Source organism: Hordeum vulgare, chromosome 5H (assembly GCF_904849725.1).
Source record: "Hordeum vulgare subsp. vulgare chromosome 5H, MorexV3_pseudomolecules_assembly, whole genome shotgun sequence".
NCBI lineage: Eukaryota > Viridiplantae > Streptophyta > Magnoliopsida > Poales > Poaceae > Hordeum > Hordeum vulgare.
This window is the reverse complement of record NC_058522.1, coordinates 487,004,402-487,027,087: the sequence shown is the minus strand read 5'-3', so window position 1 is coordinate 487,027,087 and position 22,686 is coordinate 487,004,402. Positions and strand designations below refer to the sequence as shown.

Below are 22,686 nucleotides of genomic sequence, written 5' to 3'. Positions count from 1 at the left end.
GACCCCGGGGCCATAGTTTTCTCTAGTGGCATCTATCATAAAAACACAACATACGTTGGGTAAACAAATTACTGTTGGGCAACTCGTAGAAAAGCACATAGTTATGCGATATTCACGGCAATGATCATATGTATATAGGCATCACGTCCATAAAAAATAGGCTGAATCCTGCCTACACCTATTACTATTACTCCACTCATTGACCGCTATCCAGCATGCATCTAGAGTATTAAGTAAAACACAGAATGCATGAAGAATGATGACATGATGTAGACAAAGTAAACTCAAGCAATATGAATAAACCCCATCGTGTTATCCTTAGTATCAGCAATACAAAGATGCATCTTGTCCCCTCCTGCCGCTGGGATATAGAAACTCGCTAGGCTGAACCTACTACAATGCACCTCTCTCATCGAAGAAATATCAATCTAGTTGGCCAAACTATTTGAATAGATCGGAGAGAATTGTGAAGCTACCATAATCATGCACATGAGAATCATATTAGTATTCAGATAAGACTCAAATATTTATCATGAATAATATGAACATAATCCCAACAAACGCACAAAAGGATTACATCATATGGATCAAAGCGAAGATGTGATGATCATTGTATTGAAAATCAAGAGAGAGAGAGAGAGATTGCCATCAAGGTACTACCATGGACCCGTATGTGTGTGGTGAAATACTCACACATCATCATGAGGGCATCGAGGTTGATGAAGAGGCCCTCTGCGATCCATCCCCCCCCCCCCGGCAAGGTGTCAGAACGGAGCTCCAGATGGCCTCCCATTGGAACAGACACTTTCCGCGGCGTCAAAAGTGTTTCGGGACTGCCTTAAGTGTTTGTGGAATATATGAGAATTTATAAGCGAGAGAACGGAGTCGGGAGAGCCTCGAGGGGCCCACAATTCATCATAGCGCCCCCAGGTCGCGTCGTGTTGGATTGTGGGGCCCTCGGGTGGCCCCATCCTTCTTGTGATACTCACTGGTCTTATTTTGGTCATGAGAAAATCTCTAACAAAATCAGGTCAATTGGACTTTGTTTGGTATTGAAAACCTGAAAAGTGAAAAGCATGCAGAAAACAACAACTGGCATTGGACACTGGGTCAATAGGTTAGTGCTCAAAAATAAAATAAATTGGTAAATAAATACCCAAAAAGTATCTTAGAATGATAATATATCAGCATGGAACAATCAAAAATTATGGATACGTTGTGGACATATCAGCAGGCCCTTGAGGTAGATAGCCAAATGTTGACACACCATGTGTCGATTGAACCCTGCAAACTAGAGAGTGTCAATAGTGTCAAGTAGAAGTAACGAATGTATCTATAATATTCAATTGTTTAGGTACACACTTAAAACTTCAAAAAATCTCCTGAGATACATACTTGTTCTAACTTCTAAGGGGTATCAGGATTGATGCAAAATGTGTAACCAACTGTTCGACATTCAATTATAACTATCTTATTATCTGAAAATGTATTTTGGTAAGCATAAAATTTTCTTCTCAGCATGAAATATTGTTGTCCAAATGAGGGGAGAAGTTATTTGCAACAGAAATGAACCATAATATAGTAGTGTGAATGTACGTCAGTCTGATCGTATATTTGTTTTCTTCATTCTAAGAAATGTACAATCGTGTTTGTGCTTTCATCCACGAATCACAAATGACTAATGAAAGGATGGTGTATAGACGATCAACCACAAAGGCATGTGTACCTCTTACCTGGCTACGATGCCATTGTGCACAAATAGAAGCAACTTCTTGAACAATCCTCAGTTCTTCCTCTTTCCAGCTTCATGTACAGCTATTCAGTAGCACCCCCACATGTTAACATGTAGGTAGGTTTGATTATTGAGTTCTGTATCGAATATTCTTCAATGCTACTGCACATAAATGGATGTATTCATTACACTTACTACCAATCCTCAAACTTAATAAAGTAAGCAACCTCACTTATAAATCAAGGAGCTGGTTATCTTTAGTGTCTAATATCGATTATGCAAAATTTATTTCAGCTACTTACCTACATCAAGATAAAACAATAGTCAAATCTAGGTTTCATCACTTGTATGCTAAAAAAAGATTTGGCATATCATTCATGACAAAATGACCCGATAAGGAAAAGCAAGCAACCGGACATAATCTCAATTACACATCAAAATTGATAATAACATAAAATAATACGAAAAACTGCAAATAGTATAGCAAAACTCAAGATGTGTAAAAATATTTACCTATCCAAATCCACTTGACTTGATGCAGGCATATAACTGTGGACATGTTCCACTAGCCTTCTATTATTGTTAGTAGTTGAGTAACTGCCTAAACATCCACATAACATATTAAAGTCTGTTTCATCATGTAAGAAAATTATCCAATTCAGTCTGCTAACAATGGCACACTGTAAATAGACCCTAATTTAATCGATGGCTTGGGTTTGAACTTTAATCCTCCAAAAACTTCTTTATTTCCATGAATCCACGCAACACTGATTTTTTTATGAGGATCAATCTGTAGAGAGAAGGGGCGCCAGCCACTCGAGCTATGGAAGGTTCATTGCTTTGATTTAAATCTGCACAAAGAGAGAGTGAGAGAGAGCTTACGAACGTCGCTACCGCCTTGGATGGCTTAGAGAGATGGGGCAACAACCATACCCTCCTAGTCGCCATAAGATAAGGGAGCAGAGGCCTCCCACCTCGTTCCGTACCATAAGGATAGAAGGGACCTTGTCCCGCTCAAATCTGCTAGCATGGGAGGGGAAGAGGGGTTGGGTATGGGTTCCACATGGAAAAACAACAGTGATGTGGGGATGGTGGTAGATTGGTGGGAGGAAGAGATGGACGGAGAGCTGGAAAAATCACCGGATGCGATAGCCATCGTCGTCGCTCAGATCGGAGAGAAAGAGATAAGGGAGAGAGGCACAGAGACATCGGTGTGGTGTTTTTCTAGCGGAGGTGGGTTGTGCGGGCGCACGGTATGACAATTTCTGATGGGCTTCCCTCTAAGTTTCGCAGGCACGCACGCGGATAATATTGGCATCCCAGTTGGCGACTCATGGCCGGTCAGGAATATTTGCCGACTGACTATGTGATAGCAGTGCAATTATTACCGACCAAAGGTTATATGCTATACATTTCGGCATTCCTCACCGATAGTTGGTTGTTACATGTGAGTAATACCGATCAACAACATGATAAAAATTTATCAACAAATAGTCGGTCGGGAAAATTGACTTTTCCAAACACACGTGTGTAGGGAATGTAGTGTCATGGTGTAGTGTAAATAGGGTGACTGCTAAACGAGAATCTTCACCCTTTAATAATCATCATGAAGATCTTAAAATGATTGGTACTTCTGCTATTAAAATGATAAAGGGACTAGAGATGAGTCCACTTTAGCTAGAAGGCATCCCAATTGCTTGGATGGTGATGATTATAGTAATCAAATTGAAAAAAGTGGGTTGGAAAGGTCAAAACTTTAACTAGTTATGTGCCCACTATCTTGGATCACAAGGACATTCATTATGAAATTTTCTCCTTAGTAGGATCTATTTCCTTGCTGCAATCCATTATTAGCTCACCCAATGAACAAAAGAAAGCTTTTACTAAACATATAGTAGAACCTATGGTGAAAGCCTATGATGAGAAACTTGAGCTAGAAGTCTCTATTCCTAGAAGGTTGCATGATGAGTGGGAACCTATTATTAAAATTAAGATCAAAGAATGTGAATGCAACGCTTTGTGTGACCTAGGTGCTAGTGTCTCAACTATACCTAAATCTTTATGTGATGCACTTGGTCTCAATGATATCCATGAGTGTTCCCTTAATTTACATTTTCCAGACTCTACTATCAAAAAAACTTTGGGAATAATAAATGATGTTCTTATAATTTCTAATAAAAATTGTGTGCATCTAGATTTCATAGTTCTTGATATTGAATGCAACCCATCTTGTCCAATAATACTTGGGAGACTTTTTCTACAAACTATAGGTGCAGTTATTGATATGAAAGAGGGAAACCTAAGGTTTCAATTCCCATTAGAGAAAGGGATAGAACACTTCCCTAGAAATAAAATCATACCACCTTACGAGTCTATCATGAGGGCTAATTATGAGTGGAGTGTCAAACATTACAACACTTGAATCATATGGATTATGCCTAGCTAGGTGCGTAAAAACAAAAGCGCTAGTTGGGAGGAAACCCAATAATTATCTTTTTTTTCTTGTTTTACTTTTTGTTTGTGTGTGATAACATGATTATTTATTTTGTAATAATTATGTTTTTATGTTTAAATTAGTGTTTGTGCTAAGTAAAGCCTTTGGTATAATGTGAATGATAAGTAGAATTGATACGGTGCAAAAACAGACACTTTTGCGTCCAATGCAGAATTTCTCTGATTTTACTAGAACGACTTTTTGATCTGAATTTTTTACATAGTATTTCTATACAAATTTCTCAAGTTGTCCCATTTTTTTAGAAATTTCAAAGTTACATAAATAGGGTGTATTTGGTGATCACTGCACACTGTTTTGTTTAAATTAGATTCTATTTTTTTGTTTGCATAGTCTGTTTGTTTTGATGATGTTATGTATTATATCAAAGGGTATAAGTCATGGAGTAGTTATAATGCACTAACTTATGCAATAATAAAATAGTAATCAATTTATAACAGTATATAACTTTTATGGTTTGCCTATCTTACTAACGGATTTCATGATTTTTCTGTTGAGTTTTGTGTGCTGAAGTTTTCAAGTTTTGGGTGTTATCACGATGGATGAAGGAATAAGGAGTGGAAAGAGCCTAAGCTTGGGGATTTACAAGGCACCCCAAGGTAATATTCTAGGAAGACTCAAGCGTCTAAGTTTGGGGATGCCCCGGAAGGCATCCACTATTTCGTCTCAATCCATCGGTATGTTACTTAGAGCTATATATGTATTCATCACATGATATGAGTTTTGCTTGAAGCATCATTTTCTTTAGTTTGATTTTGTTTTAGTTTGCCGCAATCATTGTTTTCTGAACACACGTACTTGAAAGAGACACATATTCACCATGATTTGATAGAACACTCTATGTGCTTCACTTATATCTTTTGAGCTTAGCAGTTGCTCTAGTGCTTCACTTATATATTTTGAGCTTAGCGGTTGCTCTAGTGCTTCACTTATATATTTTAGAGCACAATGGCGTATAGATTTTATAGAAATAATTGCACTCTCGTTCTTCACTTTTATATGTTTTAGAGTTAATAAACAGCGATGGTAATTTGCATGGGTTATAAGACTAGTCCAAAAATACTAGGTATTCAAGGAGTGAATAATCAAAACCACATGTAACACATAAAATAGAAATTGTGGTTTAATGATATTGATGTGGTAATATGAAAGGGTGCGAGTGCATGGTTGTTAGTTAGTAAAAATATTGATACTTAAAGGATGTTAATTTGCTATTCATCTAAATATTGGTCATGGCATGGTGATGATGTGTGAGCATTCTTATTCCTCGTTGAAATCATAGTGTTGTTTAGGTCGGGGGCGTGCGATGGCTAACTCCCACCAACCTCCTCCCTAGGGGCATGTGAGTAGTACTTTGCTTCGAGAGAACTAATAAAATATTGTAATAAGTATGTGAGTTCTTTATGACTAATGTGAATCCATGGATGTACGCACTCTCACCTTCACATATTTTGCTAGTCTTCGATATGACTAGACCTTCCCTCTATTCTGGCATTTATGCAGTTAGTCCAAAGGTATAGCCCCATTCCTTTGATACTGATGCATACTTAGCATAGTTCTCAGGTCATTCTTGCGGGTACTTTGGATGAGTACTCACCGTTGTGTTGCTCCTCTTTTCCCTTTGATACGATTGTCGCGACTAGATGACAGAGCCCAGGAGCCAGTTGATCCCGCTGGCGACTTCTACTACCCCGACGGAGCGTACTACTACGTGGATGTTGCTGAGTAGTTAGGAGGCTCCGAGGGAGGATGCCTTTCCTTTTTGATCCGCTGCTTATGTTTGTGATATAACCTTCTTAAGGAAAAAAAACTTGTTTACTTATGTTTGTACTTAGATATTGATTGCTTTCGCTCACTCATTTGTATTCAAGCCCTCGAGGCCCCTCGCTTGTAATATGAAGCTTGTACGACTTTAATTTGTGTCTAGATTTGTGTTGTGATATCTTCCCGTGAGTCCCTCATCTTGGTCATAAGCAATTGCGTGTATGTTTAGCGTACGATTAAAATGGGGGGCATCACATTCATCTTTGCACTTTGCTCTTTGGGATATTACCATTGATGATTTCTCTCATGTGGATTCATCGAACCTCACCCCCTCGAAAGCGATGAAGATGCAATTTAACTTCCTTGCTTTTGTCTATGCTCTTAAAGGTCGTTGATCATGTTGTACTCAACATGTTCAACTCGATGATATTGTTGTATTCAATGATATTCGAATCCATGATACTTCCAAAGGGCATGTGATTCTCTTGAGAGATTGCATCAAGGCAACTCCAACACGTAGCATCCAACCCCATTGTCTTAAAAAGCAATATGTACTTGTTTGCGATGAGGCACACACACACATAAGATGACATCTACACAAGACTCAATTATTTTGCACTTTCCTTGAAGGGATATGACATCTCCTTGGCCAAGGACGACTTCATCAAGGAGAAGTTTTTAATGGTCATCATGCCAAGACACTCCTACATGGCATTTCATCTCCAACAAAGGGTGGGCTATGAAAAACTCTCAACGACTAGCTTACTTGCACGGTTTGTCTCCTACGGGAAATATTTGAAGACTGTCAAAGAGATGCATCATGCTCACATGAATACGACTAAGTCTACATTGGCACTTAATGTCAAGCATGAGCAACCCCAAGAGTAAAAGTGGAGATGAAGAAGAAGATCGGGAAGCCAACGAGTATTTCAAGAAGTTCAATATGGCTTGGAGAACTTGGCCCTTGTGGCTAAGGGATTCCAAACCCAATGAGCCGAAAGGAGGAGGTTTTCTAAGGGATCTACATCTCAAAGGCAAACTTGACAAAATTGAAGTTATCCAAGACACTTCTCCAAAGGATTGCACCTAGCCAAGAAGGCCTCACTCAAAGGAAAGACCCCAATCCAAAGAATCCCTACTGCAATGACGACAATCCTTACCAGAGCTTAAAGTGTGCCAAAGGCCTCGCCAGCGAGAATCAAGATAAGATTTTTTTTGTCGTCGGGCTAGTAGTGCATACAACCGAGAAGCCTACAACTCTCTTACACTATGACCTTACCGAGAAGAAGGATACACAACATAGGTGTATCATGGTAAGAGAAGTAAATGTACAATTTCCTTCTCTCCTTCTATCATCCCCACTATTCAATGTGAAGTTAACTTGGATGATGTTAATAAGGATGGTCTCAATGAAGGATTTTAAGACTCAAGAGGCCTATGATATTGTGGTGGATCTAAAAGGGAAAGTTATAGAGACTTCCCAAAATATTATTAAAGATGTTGGTAAGTCTAAGGACGCCAGTACCAATCAAGAATGTCTCCATTTGATTAGAAGAAAATGAGTTGATTGATTCTGTCAAGGGTGATCTCACTTTAGAGTCATGGTCTTGCAAGTTTCTTCAGCTTGAACTTGCCCAAGAAAGAAAAGTGATACTATGCTTAACTTGCCAAAGTGAGAGAGAGTAATTTTAGACGAAGATCACTTCTTAGCGATGTGTAAAAAATGATTTCATTGCCACACTTAAATATCCATCAGTGATGAGTATCCATCATCTTTCAGTCTATGAAATAAGTACACTAAATGTGAGCAATGAATCGGCACAAATAACTATTCGAGAGAAGAATCAAATCAACTATCGTGGCGCACTGCTTGACTGACCCCATACCGCCAGGATAGGTTGCACTAGTGTGCATGCCCCTCTTGTGGCCAACACTAGGAAGCAATCAATCCTCTTCGCATCACGTGTGTCCTCGCACGGGCGGTTTGAAATAAGGTACTTAGCGCATGAGTATTTCCAGGCTGGTCGCCAGTTGTGTGACACACGAGGATTTCCAGACTAGATGCATGTTGTGGACAACCTGTTGGTTGAGTGTCACACCTCCCACCCACCCACAAAGTGTCAAGGTGCATCAACCTCCAGCTCATATCACGTGGGAGCTCTCGCGGCGTAGGAATGACTTCATCTTTAATGGTGCATCAACCTCCAGCTCATATCACGTGGGAGCTCTCGCAACGTAGGAATGACTTCATCTTTAATGGTGCATCAACCTCCAGCTCATGTCCTCGAGAAAGTGCTCGAGGAAGGTAGGTTGTGGGCCATGGCGTGACTGCTACGTAATTTTTCTGCATCGTTCTTTAGATGGACGGTTGGTGAGTAGTAGCTCCTTCGACGGTGGATGTGTGACCACCGCATTTGCGTGTGATGATGTAGGCTCTTTACCCACTTACCCTTTAATACATGATGCGCACGCTTGTGCGTACTCCAAAAGAAAAAATTATGTCGTGGCACACTTATCTAAACAAACTACCCATCGACGTCCCCGTGTGCGTGTCATGCATTCATAAATGAGTACTCAACGATTTTGACAGTAACGCCCCTGCACATGTGCACTATTTACGTATTCACGTTTCCTTCCGACCGTCGCCGTTCCTCTTTTTCAAGCGTTCGCTGCCCCGTTGACACGCCCTAGATCTTGCGCGGAAAATCAAAGATACTCCGTATAGAAGAACCACACAAGGCCCACCACCCCAGAACGATAGCAATTCGCGATATTCTCCTCGTGGCCGTCGACCCAAGGACGGGCACGCATACTTCACGGAAAGTCAGGGGCCGGTATGCAAAAGGCGCAGGCATGTAAAAAACTGCCCGCAGGCCGATTCCCAGCCCAGGATTTTGGAGGGCAGGGGCAAAGGAAAGGGAAGCGCCGTGCCCAACAACTGCAAGAGGGTGAGAGAGCGAGAGAGGGTCAGGGGCCATTCCTCTCTTCTCTACCACCTACTCCCTTCTCTCTCCTCCCCTTCTCTCTAGGATCGCAGCCAGCCAGCCAGCGCCAGCCAATCGCCCACCCACAGCGCGCGCGCCTCCCGACTGAGCCCCGAGAAAGAAGAAGAAGAAGAAGAGGAAGAGGAACACAGAGAGAGAGGCAGAGAGCAATCACTCGTCGAAAAGAAGTGTTCTTGGCAGCCAGTCCTCTCCGCCCGCCATGTCCATGGGTAACCCATCTTCCTCCTCCTCCGGCCGCCTGAAAACTGCTTTCCTCCCTGCGGCGGCACTCTGCTTTTTTTTTTTTTCATTCCCATTCATCCCCCCGTCCTCCGTCCGTCTCCATTTCCCTGTTAATTTCCTTGACGGCGTCGGCGTTAGGGTTCTCCCCTGTTCGTCTGCTCCCGGCCGATTCCTGGAATATATTCCCGGCCCTCCGCCGCCCCCCCTGCACAGATTCGAAATAAAATCACAGTATTTATTAACTCCGATTCGCTGGTTTCCTGTTGTGCCCCCCCGTTCGATTTCCACACGTTTCTTGCCGCTCTGCATCGCCGAGGCCGAGGCCGTACCGTGACTAATTAATGGCTCCATGTGGACAGACGAAGGCTATGGCCCTACCTGGGACAGCGACGACGAGTACGACAACTTCATACGCAAGATGAACCCGCCAAGGTGCGTCCACGTTCACATGCTGCTCTTCGATTTACTACTTTGTCAACCATCAAGTCTTGTCTTTTTTAATCCTGGCATGTGTGTCTCGTTAACTGCAGCATCATCGTCGACAACGATTCGTCCGCGGACGCGACGATTGTCAAGGTATGTTTAGTTTCCTGGTTCATGGTTTTTTTTTCTCTGACAGAGATTGCAGTCAAGTGTGCTGGTTTGATGTTTATTTTTCCTTTATTGGTGGTTGCGATTATATAGGTTGGTAGTGCAAACGAGTATGGGATTCTGCTGGAAGTGATCCAAGTCCTCATGGATCTCAATCTTGTGATAAGCAAGGCATACATAACCTCGGATGGGGGCTGGTTCATGGATGGTAAGGTTTTACACCTAATAAAATCTAATAAATGGTGCCCTCGGTTTCCCTGCTCCTTTTTGTTGATTTGGTAAAAATTTGTGATGTTTCAGTTTTCAATGTGACTGATAAGGAAGGGATGAAACTGAAAGACAAGGCTGCTATTGCGCAGATTGAGGACTACATCCGGAAGGTATGTAATCCTGAGAGCACTCTTGTCATTTTCAGTTCACTAGTCATGTATGATTATCCAACATTCCAGCTCACTGACAATCGAAACATTCTTCGAATGTGTAGTCCTTGGGCGCAGATTCAAGATACCTACCTGCTCAACGGAGATCGGTGGATGTCGCCGCTTCAGCTGACCACAATGTCATTGAGCTAACAGGGACCGACCGTCCAGGCCTGCTCTCTGAAGTCAGCGCGGTGCTTGCAAGCCTCAAATGCAATGTGGTCAATGCTGAGATTTGGACCCATAACACCCGAGTTGCAGCCGTGATGCGGGTCACTGATGAGGACACCATGCTAGCCGTCACGGATGCCGAGAGGCTTCAGATGATCAAGGAGCGACTGTCCTACCTTCTCCGAGGAAACAATCTCTCGCGAGGAGCTGCCATGGCAGAAGCATCAGGGACTTCTGCCACACATACCGAGAGACGGCTGCACCAGATGATGCTTAGCGACGGGGACTGCGAAGAGTTTCATCGGCACGTCCCAGCTCAACCTCAGAGGCCTAATGTCACTGTTCGGAACTGGAATGACAAGGGCTACACGGTGGTGACCATCCGGTGCAAGGACAGGCCGAAGCTTCTGTTCGATACTGTTTGCACCTTGACAGACCTGCGCTATGTGGTCTACCATGCAAACATTGACGCCAGCAATAATCAAGCGTACCAGGTGAATACACATAACCCAACATATCCGGTCCGGGCAGTCGCTGCCACCATGTAGGCTCAAAGATTTCATACAAGAAAATGTGTGACCTTGATACTCTTTTGCAGGAATTCTATGTGAGGCATGTGGATGGTTCTCCAATGAACACCGAAGCTGAAAGATTGAGAGTTATCCAGTGCCTTGAAGGTGCAATTGAGCGCAGGGTATCTGAGGTAACAAAAATCCATCAACTTATCAAACTTAACTCTGCCAGGACTATTTCCTTATGAAGCCCAAATTTTGTTATTTTCAGGGTGTGAAACTTGAGCTGTGTTCAAATGACAAGGTGGGCCTCCTGTCGGAGGTCACCCGCATCTTCCGGGAGAACAGCCTGACCGTCACAAGAGCAGAGGTGAGCACCAGGGGAAGGACGGCCGTCAACACATTCTACGTCCGGAGTTCTGCGGGGGAGATAGTCGACCAGAAGACCATTGATTCCATCAGGGAAGCCATAGGGCACAACATTCAGGTGAAAGGCCAGCCTGAGGCACCAGCACCTCAGAAGAAAGACTCCCCGACATGGTTCCTCTTCGCAAACTTATTCCGGCCAAGGTCTCTCTCTAGCCTTGGAATGTTCGTGCGTTAAAAGCTCTCGTCGAACTTCTCCGTCAATCAAACCTTAGCTGCTGAAGCGGTCCGTGAGAATCGGAGCCTGCATTTGGCTCCGGTAGCGCAGGGTTAGTTTACATACATTGCATCGTGTTGCTTATAGACCCATCCATCACCTGTAAATATGCATTGTACATTATAGCGTAGATGAAGAATGTAAATATGACCGTAGGAGATGTCACCAATAATGAATTGAGAATTCAGAACCGTCGCCGTCACCATGTCCTCTTCGTTTCCGGAAAACAAAACAATCACGTGAAGGGAAGGGTCATGGAATTTCGCCGTCGTCTTCCATCCTCCACCATCACGATGCCGAAAACGAAAGGCCAAGTCGGCCTGCTTGGTTCTGGAATTATTGCGGCCATCCTATCCAGACACCGGAATCTGCAAGACAGCAACGGGCATCCGGTTCTGTGGAGGGCGAGCAGATGCAGGTCAGTAGCCAGAAAGCATCCCTCTATCATCTTCTCGGCCCAAAGCTTTGCTGATAAGGACATGTTGCATTACCCTTTGTCTGCATCCTAGCAAGACCGGGCAACTAAAAACACCATGAAAAGAAAAACCAGCTCCTGTGCTGGCGTGTGGTGACATGATGCCCTGTCATCTCACACTAGCTCCGAATTGCGATCCCCGATCGGTGCGGTGTCGTGGCGGCGATGCGCCTATAGACGGGCGGGGACGGCGAAAAGGGGGTCGGCGAGGCCAGGCCGGAGGAACCAGGGGATAGGTGTAAGTAGTGGTAGCACGCAATGAGAGTTTGTTTGGAATGTTTATTTACCTTTTAGGTCCTCATGTGTGGTGCTGCTTTTGGGCCTTGGCGATGGCTGATTGGCGCCACAGGTGTGGTTCCATGATTGGTGACACCTGACCTAAAAAAGGCATATGGGAGGAAAAAGAAAGGCATGGGAAGCAAGACTGACAAATAATGCACACTGAGGTCAGAGGAGCTCAAGGCATTGTAAAGCCGCTTTGTGGCTTGCATGATTTGCAGAGTGGTTTGGTGTGTGCACCGTCGGGCGCACGCACGTACAAGCGCTGAGTGACCACTTGAAGCTGTGAGATGGTGACAACCTGAGGCTGCTCCAGCTCGGATGCACCAAACTTGTGGCACAGCAGACGACCAAATGCTATACGAGATGTGGTATTAATTTGCATGGCGGCAAACAGAGCATGCTACGGAGTGTAGAGGCAGAAGAAAACCATGCCAAAAAGGGCCACACATCACTCAAAGTGGCATTGAGCAACAGTATTATCACCAATGATTAAATCCTAGTGCAGGATGTCTTTCCGTCAATTTGGGAAAAACGACGAGACGAAAAGGATTGTGTCGGTTCAGATGCATCTCAAGAGTAACAGCGCATACAAGAAATCTGGAAGAAAATAACAACAAAATCGCTTCCTGCGCTAAATTAGATTACTACTACTATTGCAGCACTCTAGAGCAACTCTACTCCTGAGTGCAATAAACATAACACCTCCATCCGCATCAGTATTTGGTCGAAGATGACGCTGTGTGAAGTGTTTCACGCATTTCATATGATCACTCTTGTATTCCGGTGTGTGGCCATGAAGTGGCAAAAAGGCGGTTAAAATGGGGCATGACGAGGTCACCAGGGGCATGCCTGTTTCTATCTCCAGCGCACAGGAAGGGAGTGGACGAACGTAACTGCGGCGGCAACATGATCAACTTATCACCTCCTCCTTTTTTTGCCTTTTCCCAGCTGCCCACATTTAAAAGCGCTTTCTTGTTCTTGGAGGAAAGCCAATGCCTTGCCATACTTTTCAGACCTCTCTTGCTCGTGTCTCATCCTATCCTTCTCTTTCACAGCAGCCAGGAAATAATTGTCTTTACGGAGCTCGGACATCGCCCCTCTCTTCTCACTCTTCAAGCGTCTCTTCATCTTCTTCTCTTCTGCCCTTTGTCGGTCAGGATCGTAATTAAGACCCTTTACATAACTGCACCAAAGAGAAGAAGGATGTGTGAAATGCATAATTAGACCTTTTCAACAACAGAACAGGAGATGCCAAAACAGAGCATAACAGCGACAAGAAGCTGGCAACACGGAATGACAAGCATACATACTTCTCCTCAAATTTGGGATTCAGCTGTTTGATTGGTTCCGGCTTCTGCTTTCGCATTTGGAGTGGCTCTCTTGAAGCATGGTGTTCGTCACTTCTCTTCTTAATCAAGTCGACGACTTCTTGGAAAATTTCTCGTAACAGGGCAGGCAACTTGGATTTTTCCATAATTTTTTGCAGCAGAGAAGAAACTGGCATGAAAATTTCTGGAAAAGAGCACAGCCCTTCATGTATAATGACAAAGCCCCTCAAACATTCAGCCACAGACAGAAGTACACCAGCCCTGTCAGGAAATGTGTGTTTATAAGATAAATATATAACATGTAAAACGGCAACTTCCAGTATTAAATTGCGAGTCCACAAAAACCAGGTGCTCACTTGAAATTATCAGATGAGAAGAACGGGGAATCAGGATCCATGCTCATTAGGTCGAGGATATTCATACGATTCACCTCATGCACTTGCTCACTGATATAAAGCCATGGTTTCAATGTCTTGAGCTCCATAAACTGGTCATTAATCTATACCAAAGGAGATTCAGTTTTAATATGAAGCAGCAAGCTGAAATGTATCTCAACAACTGAATTCTTATTTACCTGATTGCTAACTTCTCCTTTAAGTGATGTTACCAAAAGAGTTTGCAGAAAACTGATAGCTTCCGGGCAGAACTTTTTTGATTCTTTAGTGGCCTACAGATTGAAATTTGCAGGCATTATGAATATTTCCTGCTGTAGAAGTGGGGGAAGGAATTCCATGTTGTACTTGGGAATGAAGGAACAGAAGAAATTCAGCTAATTGGCTTTTGCCATTCAAATTATTCATGCTAATTAGGTCTCTGGAGCATACAATATGTACTCATCGGGGAGAAAGATAAACTAATGCACAAGATAATATAAGGCTCGAGAGCATACCGCAAGCACCATGGAGCACAAGAAAGAACCAACAGCTGCATCTCGGCCAGACTGTATAGGGCATCGCATCAGATATTCGCACATAAGCAGAAGCATTGGAGTTGCTACAGCATGCCGGAAGTCGGAGCAGGGGAATATAAGAGACCATAACCTCAGGAGAAGTAATGTCTTCAAACTAGGCAAGCTGCTTTTTCCTGTAAGTTTAAAGAGACCACATAATAAGGATGGCAGATCAATGACAACAAAACCAATTTCCAGTTTAAAAAGAATGGCCTCAGAAACCTGGAACTTTGATGTCTTCACATAGACGAGCACGTGTATGAATAAGTCGTTCCCTAGCACATATTGCAGCAAAATACGGTGTCTCTCCACTCATCTCAATTAAGGGTTTAACAAGGGTCTCGATTACTTTAAACTTCACTGGACTCTGAGTAGCTAAAACTGCAAAGTACTGCAGGAGAACACCATAGAAAACCTGCAAAATATTTGAGGATACATTGATGGATGCAATGGGAATGATAATGAATAATTAAGTAAATATATTTGATAATAACCAGATGAATTTAGTTTGCCACATACTTGCATTTTCTTTCTGTTTTCAGGTGTAAGCCTTATTGAATTGCAAGTACGTATCCGGCTTATAATCTCAGCTATTTCAGTTTCTGAGCGACCATCTACCAAAGAGCATAGATCTTGTAAGTTATTTGGTGCTTCTATCACAAAAGGAAGATCTTCATCCTTGCCATGCGGTTTTTGCTTTGCATTAGATACTGTCTTCAAATTTTGTGCATTTGTTTTCATAACTTTGTCCCCAATAGCTTGTTCTTTATCTTTGACATCATCCTTCTCATCTTCTTCTACAGCAACCTCATCGTCGTCACTTTGCTCCCAGTCCCTTGCCGGCATATTACGGAAGTCATTATCACTTGAATCCTCTTCATCACCAGCATCTTCTTCATCATCCTCATCCTCATCCTCACCACTGTCATCACTTCCTTCATCATCAGATGCTAAACCTTCACCTATCTTTCTACCCTCCCTCTCATAAATTTCGTCAACCAAACCTTTCCCTTTTGTTGGCTCGTCAAAAGAGAAGGAATCACCAAGATCATCGCCAGATATAGGTTTTGAGTTATCCGCCCTCATACGATGATCATCATCCTCGCTATCATCATCTTCTTCATCAGAGGACTCAGCGGTTCCAAGCATCCGCTTGTGACGTTCCTTCTACAATGTCATTAAGCATCAGCAAGCGATTTAATATCAGTACTTCCATCATCAAAAACACCACTGATGTGGTAGGATTATAAGCTAAACCTAAAACCACACTAGAGTTCACAAAAACAACTCTAGGATGGACAGAAAAGGCTAACTTTAAATATGCAAGCAGCAGTTGCATCCAATGCAACAGTTTGATCGGACGAACCTCCAACTTCTCAAGACGTTCTTTTTCTTCCTGAGCTAGTTCTTCTGGGGTTTTTGTCCTGTCTGACGGGCGAGCACGTTGATCCATCACCATTTCTTTCACCAGTTTGTCGTATGCGTCTGGCTTTTCCTGGAATGCAACAAACAATGTGCAACTTCAGTACCAGGAACTGGCAAAGATAACATATTACCCATGCACAACAATCAAAATTTGCGAAATTAGAAGTGAACATGCTGCTGTACACACTTCATCCCAAGGTACCAAATGAGAGGAGCGACTCCACTAAGGATGGGCAAATCTTTAGGAATAGACGCATAAACTGGTCCACAAAATTTAAAGCAAATCAACTAATAGGCTACTATGTCCAGTCTTCTATTTTCTCTTTTCAAGCTTACATGTGTGTGCAGTGTTTGGTGTGTGCACCGATTTCTAATAACATAAAAGAGGTTCCACCCATACTACCAGATTAATTGTCGACTGAAAGCTATGTAATATAGTGAATAATCTTGGGTTTGTTGATGATCTAAATAGGAAGACAAGCATTAAATGCTACCTTATTGAAAATCTCCTTTCCGGTCAGACCAGATGAATCTTTATGGATTGTACTTGAATTGTTTTTATGTGTGTTCACTCTAGCTGACTCGGTCAGGGATAGAAGTGCTGGCGTCTGGGCCAGCAATGCAAAATCACTATCTAACTTGTCAACAAGATGTTCATCCTCTTCCTTTTCCTTGGCTTTTTGGGCCTGCAACAAGACAAAATTATGTTAATGTATCCACTTCATGCTACAAACATGGAAATAGAAGAATGCAGGATAACAAGTATAGTGTGTGCAAAACTGCAAATCATGTACACAACCCAACAGACCTGCAATACCAATCTAATAAGGTCATGCATAAAGCAGCATGAATATAGCATAATTCGGTAAAATAAAAATATCACATTACTGGCGTTTTGGACATTGGACAAGCATAGTGCAACTGTGCAAGTCAGCAACATGGAACTATAAAGGAAATAGGAGGTGGCAGGATTGGAATGAGTCCAATAATATTGTATTAGGAAGTCAAGGAGTCTAATATGTCCGAGTTCAAGCTGTGCATCCATTATATAAGAATGATATCCTCTGTTTATCTAATCCCTCACATCCACATATGTCTAGCTTCACCGCACTGATAAACACTTGGTCACTTTTGTCATGGAAGGCACTAAGGCAAACATACAAAGCTATATCAAGGGTTCTTTTGATTATACCTTTGAAAACAATTTGGAAAAAGCAAAGACCAGAAGTTGAAAACAGTGAAATAAGCATCATGTATCCAACCAAATAATAAAATTTAGGGAAATTTTAGAACAGTTTATTTAAGTTCCAGAATGATAGGAAGTGTTCTAGGTGATACCCCAAGACGGAAAAAAAAAAAGGCAGCAACAGAAGGAATAATGATTTTTATACACAAAGGATACTCTACCTTGTAAAATTTACTCTTCAAAATGATCTCTGACATAACTTCCTTTTTGCTCTTGTGACCCTGCAAACAGGAGTAATAACTAGATTAAGGACACAGCATATCGATTACAAATGAGATATAACTGTAATTAGTAACTCCAAAGAAACATTACATGTGTTTCTCCGGGCAGATCAGTTTCTGAAGGGAGATCACTACTTTGGAGAGATAAGCGCTTCTTTGAGAGCGTGTTACCTGAAAATGCAAAAGGTTAACACATTAAGCAAAATAGAAACATTAACATCAGTTTCGGTAGATGGGGATTCTAATCCTTATAATGCTTTAATATGTTAACATAAATATTTTCTCCAATAACACCATCATACATTCCCAACGCTGAGCCTAGCAAACTAAGTGCCAAAACTGAAACTAGGTCATGTGTGATGCAGGGAAAAATCAGTGGTTACCAAACGTGGAGAGCACAAGGGATTTAAGATACTGAACAATAACAAACATTGATAGCTAAATCAAATATGGGAAATGATTGCCATCACCCGGCGGATCCGCAATTTTCGTCCGCCGCTCTGCACGATCTACACGTGTCTTGTGGGCCTGCACACGTCTCCACTCCTGAAACAACTCTTAGCCGTGCTCTCCTCTCTCTCTAGCATTATCTTCTTCCCCCGCTATAGATCAAGCCGAGGCGCTGGCAGACGGCCCTGCCATCGCACCCACCTAATGGGCCAGCGTTGCCGCCGGCGGCGAGCAAACTGAGGTTAGGACGCGGTGGATCCCACACCGAGATCCGGTAAGCAAGCTGAGGTTAGGAAGGAGATCATGCAGAGGGCGGTGAAGCAATCTTGCCGCTGTCAGCGAGCAGAGGCCGGAGCTGCGCGATGCGGAGGGTCGGAATGGGCGGTGCTAGAGTGGGTGATTAGCGGCAGCTCCGGCGATATCTGGTCGGAAGTTTTCTGCAACAACACATGTGTTACAAAGATTTCTGCAACAAGACCTCTGTTGCAAAAAATTCTGCAACGGCAGCTTTCGCTACATCACCTCTGTTGCAGAAAAAGTCTGCAACAATACCTCTGTTGCAGAAAAAGTCAGTAGCAAGACCTGCGTTTGCAAAAAAAAATCCTTAAAAAATTATGCAACTAAACCTCTGTTTCAGAAAAAAATGCAACACGATCTTTGTTGCAAATGTTTTTCTAGCAAGACTTGTGTTGCAAAAGATTCTCGCTCGTCTGCAAGACAGATCTGTGTTTCTCAAACAAAGCTCTTGTTGCAATAATCGTCGACGGAGTTTCCAAAAGAAAACTCTTGTTACAATATTCACCTATGTTTCTGAAACAATACTCTTGTTGCGAATAAGGATCATACGGTGAATAACTTAGATCGGATCAGCCGGCTGACGCGTAGCACCCCCATCAAATATCTACAGTAGAAAGTTATGTTACGCTATCTTATCAGCTTTACTAGGGACGCTATCTTATCAGCTTTACTAGGGACAACCCCGTCCCAGATTATTTTGCTGAGTCAGGCGTGTCAAATTCCAACCCATGCTTTGGATTCCAGCTGTTATTTGCCAACATCAAGAAATTATTGCCAAGCCAGAGACCTAAATTCAAGTCAATTCCAACACCTGTATGTGCCCGTAACACTTGCATCCCTCAGAACAAATAGAATGAACAAATTTCAGAGTCTCTCAGAGCAACCCTAAAACTAGGTGTCAGACTACAGTAATCTACAGAATTTCTCAGAAGAACAAGCAGAACTCCAAAAGTTTTGTTTTGCAGACCATCGACAAAAAAATATTATTTTTTGGATGGACAACATATATCTTTTAGACTTTAAATGCTATATAATCCCAGTTTATGTGTCCAGCCTTTGGCCCCAGGAATCTACACGACAAGCAGAACTCCAAAAGGTTTGTTTTGCAGGCTATCAACAAAATTTTAATTTATTTTGGATGGACAACATATATCTTTTAGTCTTTTAAATGCTCTGTTTTACATAATAAACTAAATACTAACTTGAAATACTGCAGTAGTTTGTAAAATACAAATGTGAGATACATAGGTACACATAACACAGGAGAGTCAGAAGTACCCCACGAAGCAAAAAACATGGGCCAATAAAATATATTGTAAGATACTTAGATGAGAGCTTAAGACAGACCTTCTTCATCACTGTCGTCACCGATAGGCACCTCTTCATTGAAATCGTCATTTCCCAAAAGTGTGTGAGGATCCTCGTCATCCTCCTCGTCGGGCAGATTGTATTTGCTTGCTCGTTTCAACTTTGCCTAGAAATCATGAGCAAGGGGGTAAACTTAACAAACTCTTGGACACACACCGTCGCCGTCACCAAAATGAGAAAAGGCACTTCGAGCGCAGGCTTACAATGCATGGCACATACTGATAGACAAGAAATGAAGGGGACTAAACATGCATAATTTGTTTCCTATAACACAACAAGAACACTGGTTTCCCAATTTGCATCTCTAATCCATGCAGTTTTATGTGCCCAACCGAATCTCATTGTTGGCTAGAGAATGCTGCGCAAACAGAGTGACTGTGGATATAACCGAGGTAAGCGGCGCATACCATGTGCTCTCGCTGCTGACGGAGGATGGCCTTGTCGTACTCGGGCAGAGTCTCGTCCCTCTCGCCGATGCGCCGGTCATGGAAGACGGACGACTTGGCGCTCTGCTCGAACTCCTTGAGCAGGGTGTTCTCCCTCTGCAAACCAAGCCACGCCGCGACATCAGGCCAAAGAATCGAGCTTGGCCCGAAAATCGGTCGGTCTATTAGCAGCTCAGCACATTACCTTGTGGACAGCGTCGGAGCGGGAGCGGGAGGTGCGCCTCTCCTCGCCCTTGCGCTTCTTGCCGAGCACGTCGAACTTGCGGCGCGACCAGATGGCCTCGAAGGGGTTGCTCCGCTCCGCCGCCGCGGCCCCGCGCGCCTTCATGGCCACGGCCGCCGGGCCGTTCCTCCCCTTCATAGTGCCCTTGCCTTTCTTCTTGTTCGTTTTCTTGTCCGCCGAGGCCGCGCCAGCTGCCATCGGCTTCGTCTTCGCCATGGCCGAGACGGAGCGCGACGTCGTGGGGGCGGCGGCGAGGCGGCTGCGCGACGGGACGGGCGGCGGCGGCGGGGGTGGTGGCTCTGCGCGAGGAGAGGTGTGTTATGCGTAACACCCCCGCTATGGGCTGCCACCGTTTGCTTCGTAACCTAGGCCTGGGCTACAAGATGGGCCTCTTATTGCGTCCTCGGAGGCCCGGTCCCACACGATTGCCTTGTGAAAAAAAAAAGCATGGGATGAGATGAGAGGGCTGGCGACTCTTTTTTGAACATGGCAAACCAGTGACGGAGGATGAAAGTTTTTTAAGGCGGGACGAACTGTTAAGCATTTTTTTAATGCAAACTAAATTGACAACGCCATGGTTGTATTTTTTTTCAACCCACATACCTGAATTTGGAGAAAACAGCTTAAGCAATTTATCCATTCGATCAAGTTCTAAAAGAAAACAAGCAAAGCAATAAGCCAATAAGCTTCATTCATCAAACAAATGCCACTAATCACAGCATTGTAGTTGTAGAATGTCAAACCATTTTCTGTAAAAATGACACTAAAATTCAAAACAAATTACATCCCCCTTCTTCTTTGCTAGCCATTTTCCTTTTCTGTTTGTCGCCTCCCTCTAGCTATGCGCGCTTCTGCTGGCTGCTGGAAACGCGAGTACGCGACCACGTCCTTGCGCGCACTTGTCGGTCATCGGCCTCACACACGCGCTTGGTGCTCATGTTGGCTTCTAGGGTTTGCGTGTGGCGTGGACGAACGTAGGAGTAGATGCCTGGATCGAGCGAGACTAGTGCAGGGCCTACTAGTTGCTATGGCCAAATAAGTCTTCCAGGTAGGTGCAATATTCCATCACGGCCCAGAAACGCTTAATGGTGATTTTAAGGCAGTTTCATGTGTTTAGCGATTGACAAAGCTGTATAAACGTGTACGTAAAACAAAATCATCAAAAGTCAAGGTGGGGCGAGTGCCCGATCTCGCCCTATCGGGAGCTCCGCCCCTGCTTGCCTTGCTGCCAGGTAGCTGTCGGCTTGTTCGTCGTCGCTGCAAGGTAGCTCTTCACTCGCAGCTAGGTCACCGCCAAATTGTTGATGCGCTCCATCACGACGGGGAGGAGAAGCATGGAGGTGGCGTCGCTGAGACGGGGGAGGAGAGGGTGCGGGAGGGTGCCGGCATTAAGAAAGGGGGAGGGGGAAGCGAGAGGTGCGTGAACGACTTTCGTTTTCTGGGCCTGATGAGTTCCAATCCGCTTGGCTAACTAAACATGGGAATGGGCTCTCAGACCTTAAATACATCCTAAGTTTTCGTATATGACTCTGATCATCATAACAATTGCTAATATAGTGATTGATCCAAAATCACACTCTAGCAAAGTCATCAAATCGATCGGTATAATTGAAGGAACTCACTCCATATATCAACGTGTGAGCCTTCATATTTGGAGCTTGGGGTGTTGTTTTGGAGCGCGAGCCATCCGTCAACGGTCAACCGCTTGCACGGGAGGGAAGTTTCAGCTCCCCCCCTCCACGTCTCCCAGAAGATGGCGTGTTAGTTTAGATCTCGCGCCATCCGCCAATCGCTCGGCAGAGAGGGAACTTTTAGCTCCATCCTCGCCTCCTGCGCCGACCGGTGGCTATTTTACCCTTGTGTTTTCCCATTGACCGTTGCTAGGGGTGGATTAACGAGTTGCTCGGTTCATTCAGGCTCAGCTTGTTAAGCTCGTGCTCATTAAGGTTCGGCTCGTTAAACATAATGAGCAAAAACAATGTTCGGCTCTGTTCGTTAAACTCGTTAAGCTCGTGAGTGTTCACGATTAACATATTACGATATGCTATGACCTATGGATGAGAGAGTGCATATAATTTTTCCAAATGAATGTGTTAACTACGGGAGGAGGTGCGCTAGTTTGTTGCCTCCTATGGGTTGGGATGGATCAATTTGATTGATTAGCCGTATTGAGGTACCTGTAGGGGAACGACGCATGGGAAACAAAAAATTTCCTACGCGCACGAAGACCTATCATGGTGATGTCCATCTACGAGAGGGGATGAGTGATCTACGTACCCTTGTAGATCGTACAGCAGAAGCGATGTGAGATCGCGGTTGATGTAGTGGAACGTCCTCACGTCCCTCGATCCGCCCCGCGAACAATCCTGCGATCAGTCCCACGATCTAGTACCGAACGGACGGCA

General features: G+C 43.7%; 2 protein-coding genes and 1 long non-coding RNA gene across 3 annotated transcripts; 1 reads left to right on the top strand and 2 right to left on the bottom strand.

The window, feature by feature from the left end:
* Nucleotides 1–1,149: 1,149 nt before the first annotated feature.
* On the bottom strand, nucleotides 1,150–3,926 carry LOC123398618. Its single transcript, XR_006610221.1, has 3 exons — nucleotides 2,246–3,926; nucleotides 1,734–1,894; nucleotides 1,150–1,284 (listed from the first exon to the last, which is right to left on the bottom strand). It is a non-coding gene; the product is annotated as an uncharacterized LOC123398618 (long non-coding RNA).
* A 4,947-nt stretch (nucleotides 3,927–8,873) lies between these two features.
* On the top strand, nucleotides 8,874–11,762 carry LOC123399759 (ACT domain-containing protein ACR4). Its single transcript, XM_045094142.1, has 8 exons — nucleotides 8,874–9,222; nucleotides 9,595–9,667; nucleotides 9,766–9,811; nucleotides 9,920–10,034; nucleotides 10,127–10,206; nucleotides 10,311–10,910; nucleotides 11,015–11,119; nucleotides 11,200–11,762. Exons 1-8 carry the CDS (start codon nucleotides 9,213–9,215, stop codon nucleotides 11,530–11,532), a joined length of 1,362 nt encoding a protein of 453 aa, XP_044950077.1. The 5' UTR covers nucleotides 8,874–9,212; the 3' UTR covers nucleotides 11,533–11,762.
* Nucleotides 11,763–12,786: 1,024 nt separating this feature from the next.
* On the bottom strand, nucleotides 12,787–20,643 carry LOC123399758 (nucleolar protein 14). Its single transcript, XM_045094141.1, has 14 exons — nucleotides 20,243–20,643; nucleotides 20,020–20,154; nucleotides 19,592–19,718; nucleotides 17,589–17,668; nucleotides 17,438–17,497; nucleotides 16,525–16,716; nucleotides 15,972–16,100; nucleotides 15,125–15,772; nucleotides 14,828–15,020; nucleotides 14,546–14,739; nucleotides 14,231–14,323; nucleotides 14,013–14,155; nucleotides 13,639–13,917; nucleotides 12,787–13,511 (listed from the first exon to the last, which is right to left on the bottom strand). Exons 1-14 carry the CDS (start codon nucleotides 20,495–20,497, stop codon nucleotides 13,247–13,249), a joined length of 2,793 nt encoding a protein of 930 aa, XP_044950076.1. The 5' UTR covers nucleotides 20,498–20,643; the 3' UTR covers nucleotides 12,787–13,246.
* Between the last annotated feature and the right edge of the window lie 2,043 nt (nucleotides 20,644–22,686).

What these genes read in the sequence shown, in the direction of transcription:
- LOC123399759 (XM_045094142.1), top strand. An exon ending in CGGACGCGACGATTGTCAAG is followed by an intron (nt 9,812 to 9,919) that starts GTATGTTTAGTT and finishes GCGATTATATAG; the next exon opens with GTTGGTAGTGCAAACGAGTA. An exon ending in GCAATAATCAAGCGTACCAG is followed by an intron (nt 10,911 to 11,014) that starts GTGAATACACAT and finishes ACTCTTTTGCAG; the next exon opens with GAATTCTATGTGAGGCATGT.
- LOC123399758 (XM_045094141.1), bottom strand. Translation starts at nt 20,497, where the DNA reads ATGGCGAAGACGAAGCCGATGGCAGCTGGCGCGGCCTCGGCGGACAAG. An exon ending in TGACGACAGTGATGAAGAAG is followed by an intron (nt 17,669 to 19,591) that starts GTCTGTCTTAAG and finishes TTGCATTTTCAG; the next exon opens with GTAACACGCTCTCAAAGAAG. An exon ending in TGTGCTCCATGGTGCTTGCG is followed by an intron (nt 14,324 to 14,545) that starts GTATGCTCTCGA and finishes TTCAATCTGTAG; the next exon opens with GCCACTAAAGAATCAAAAAA.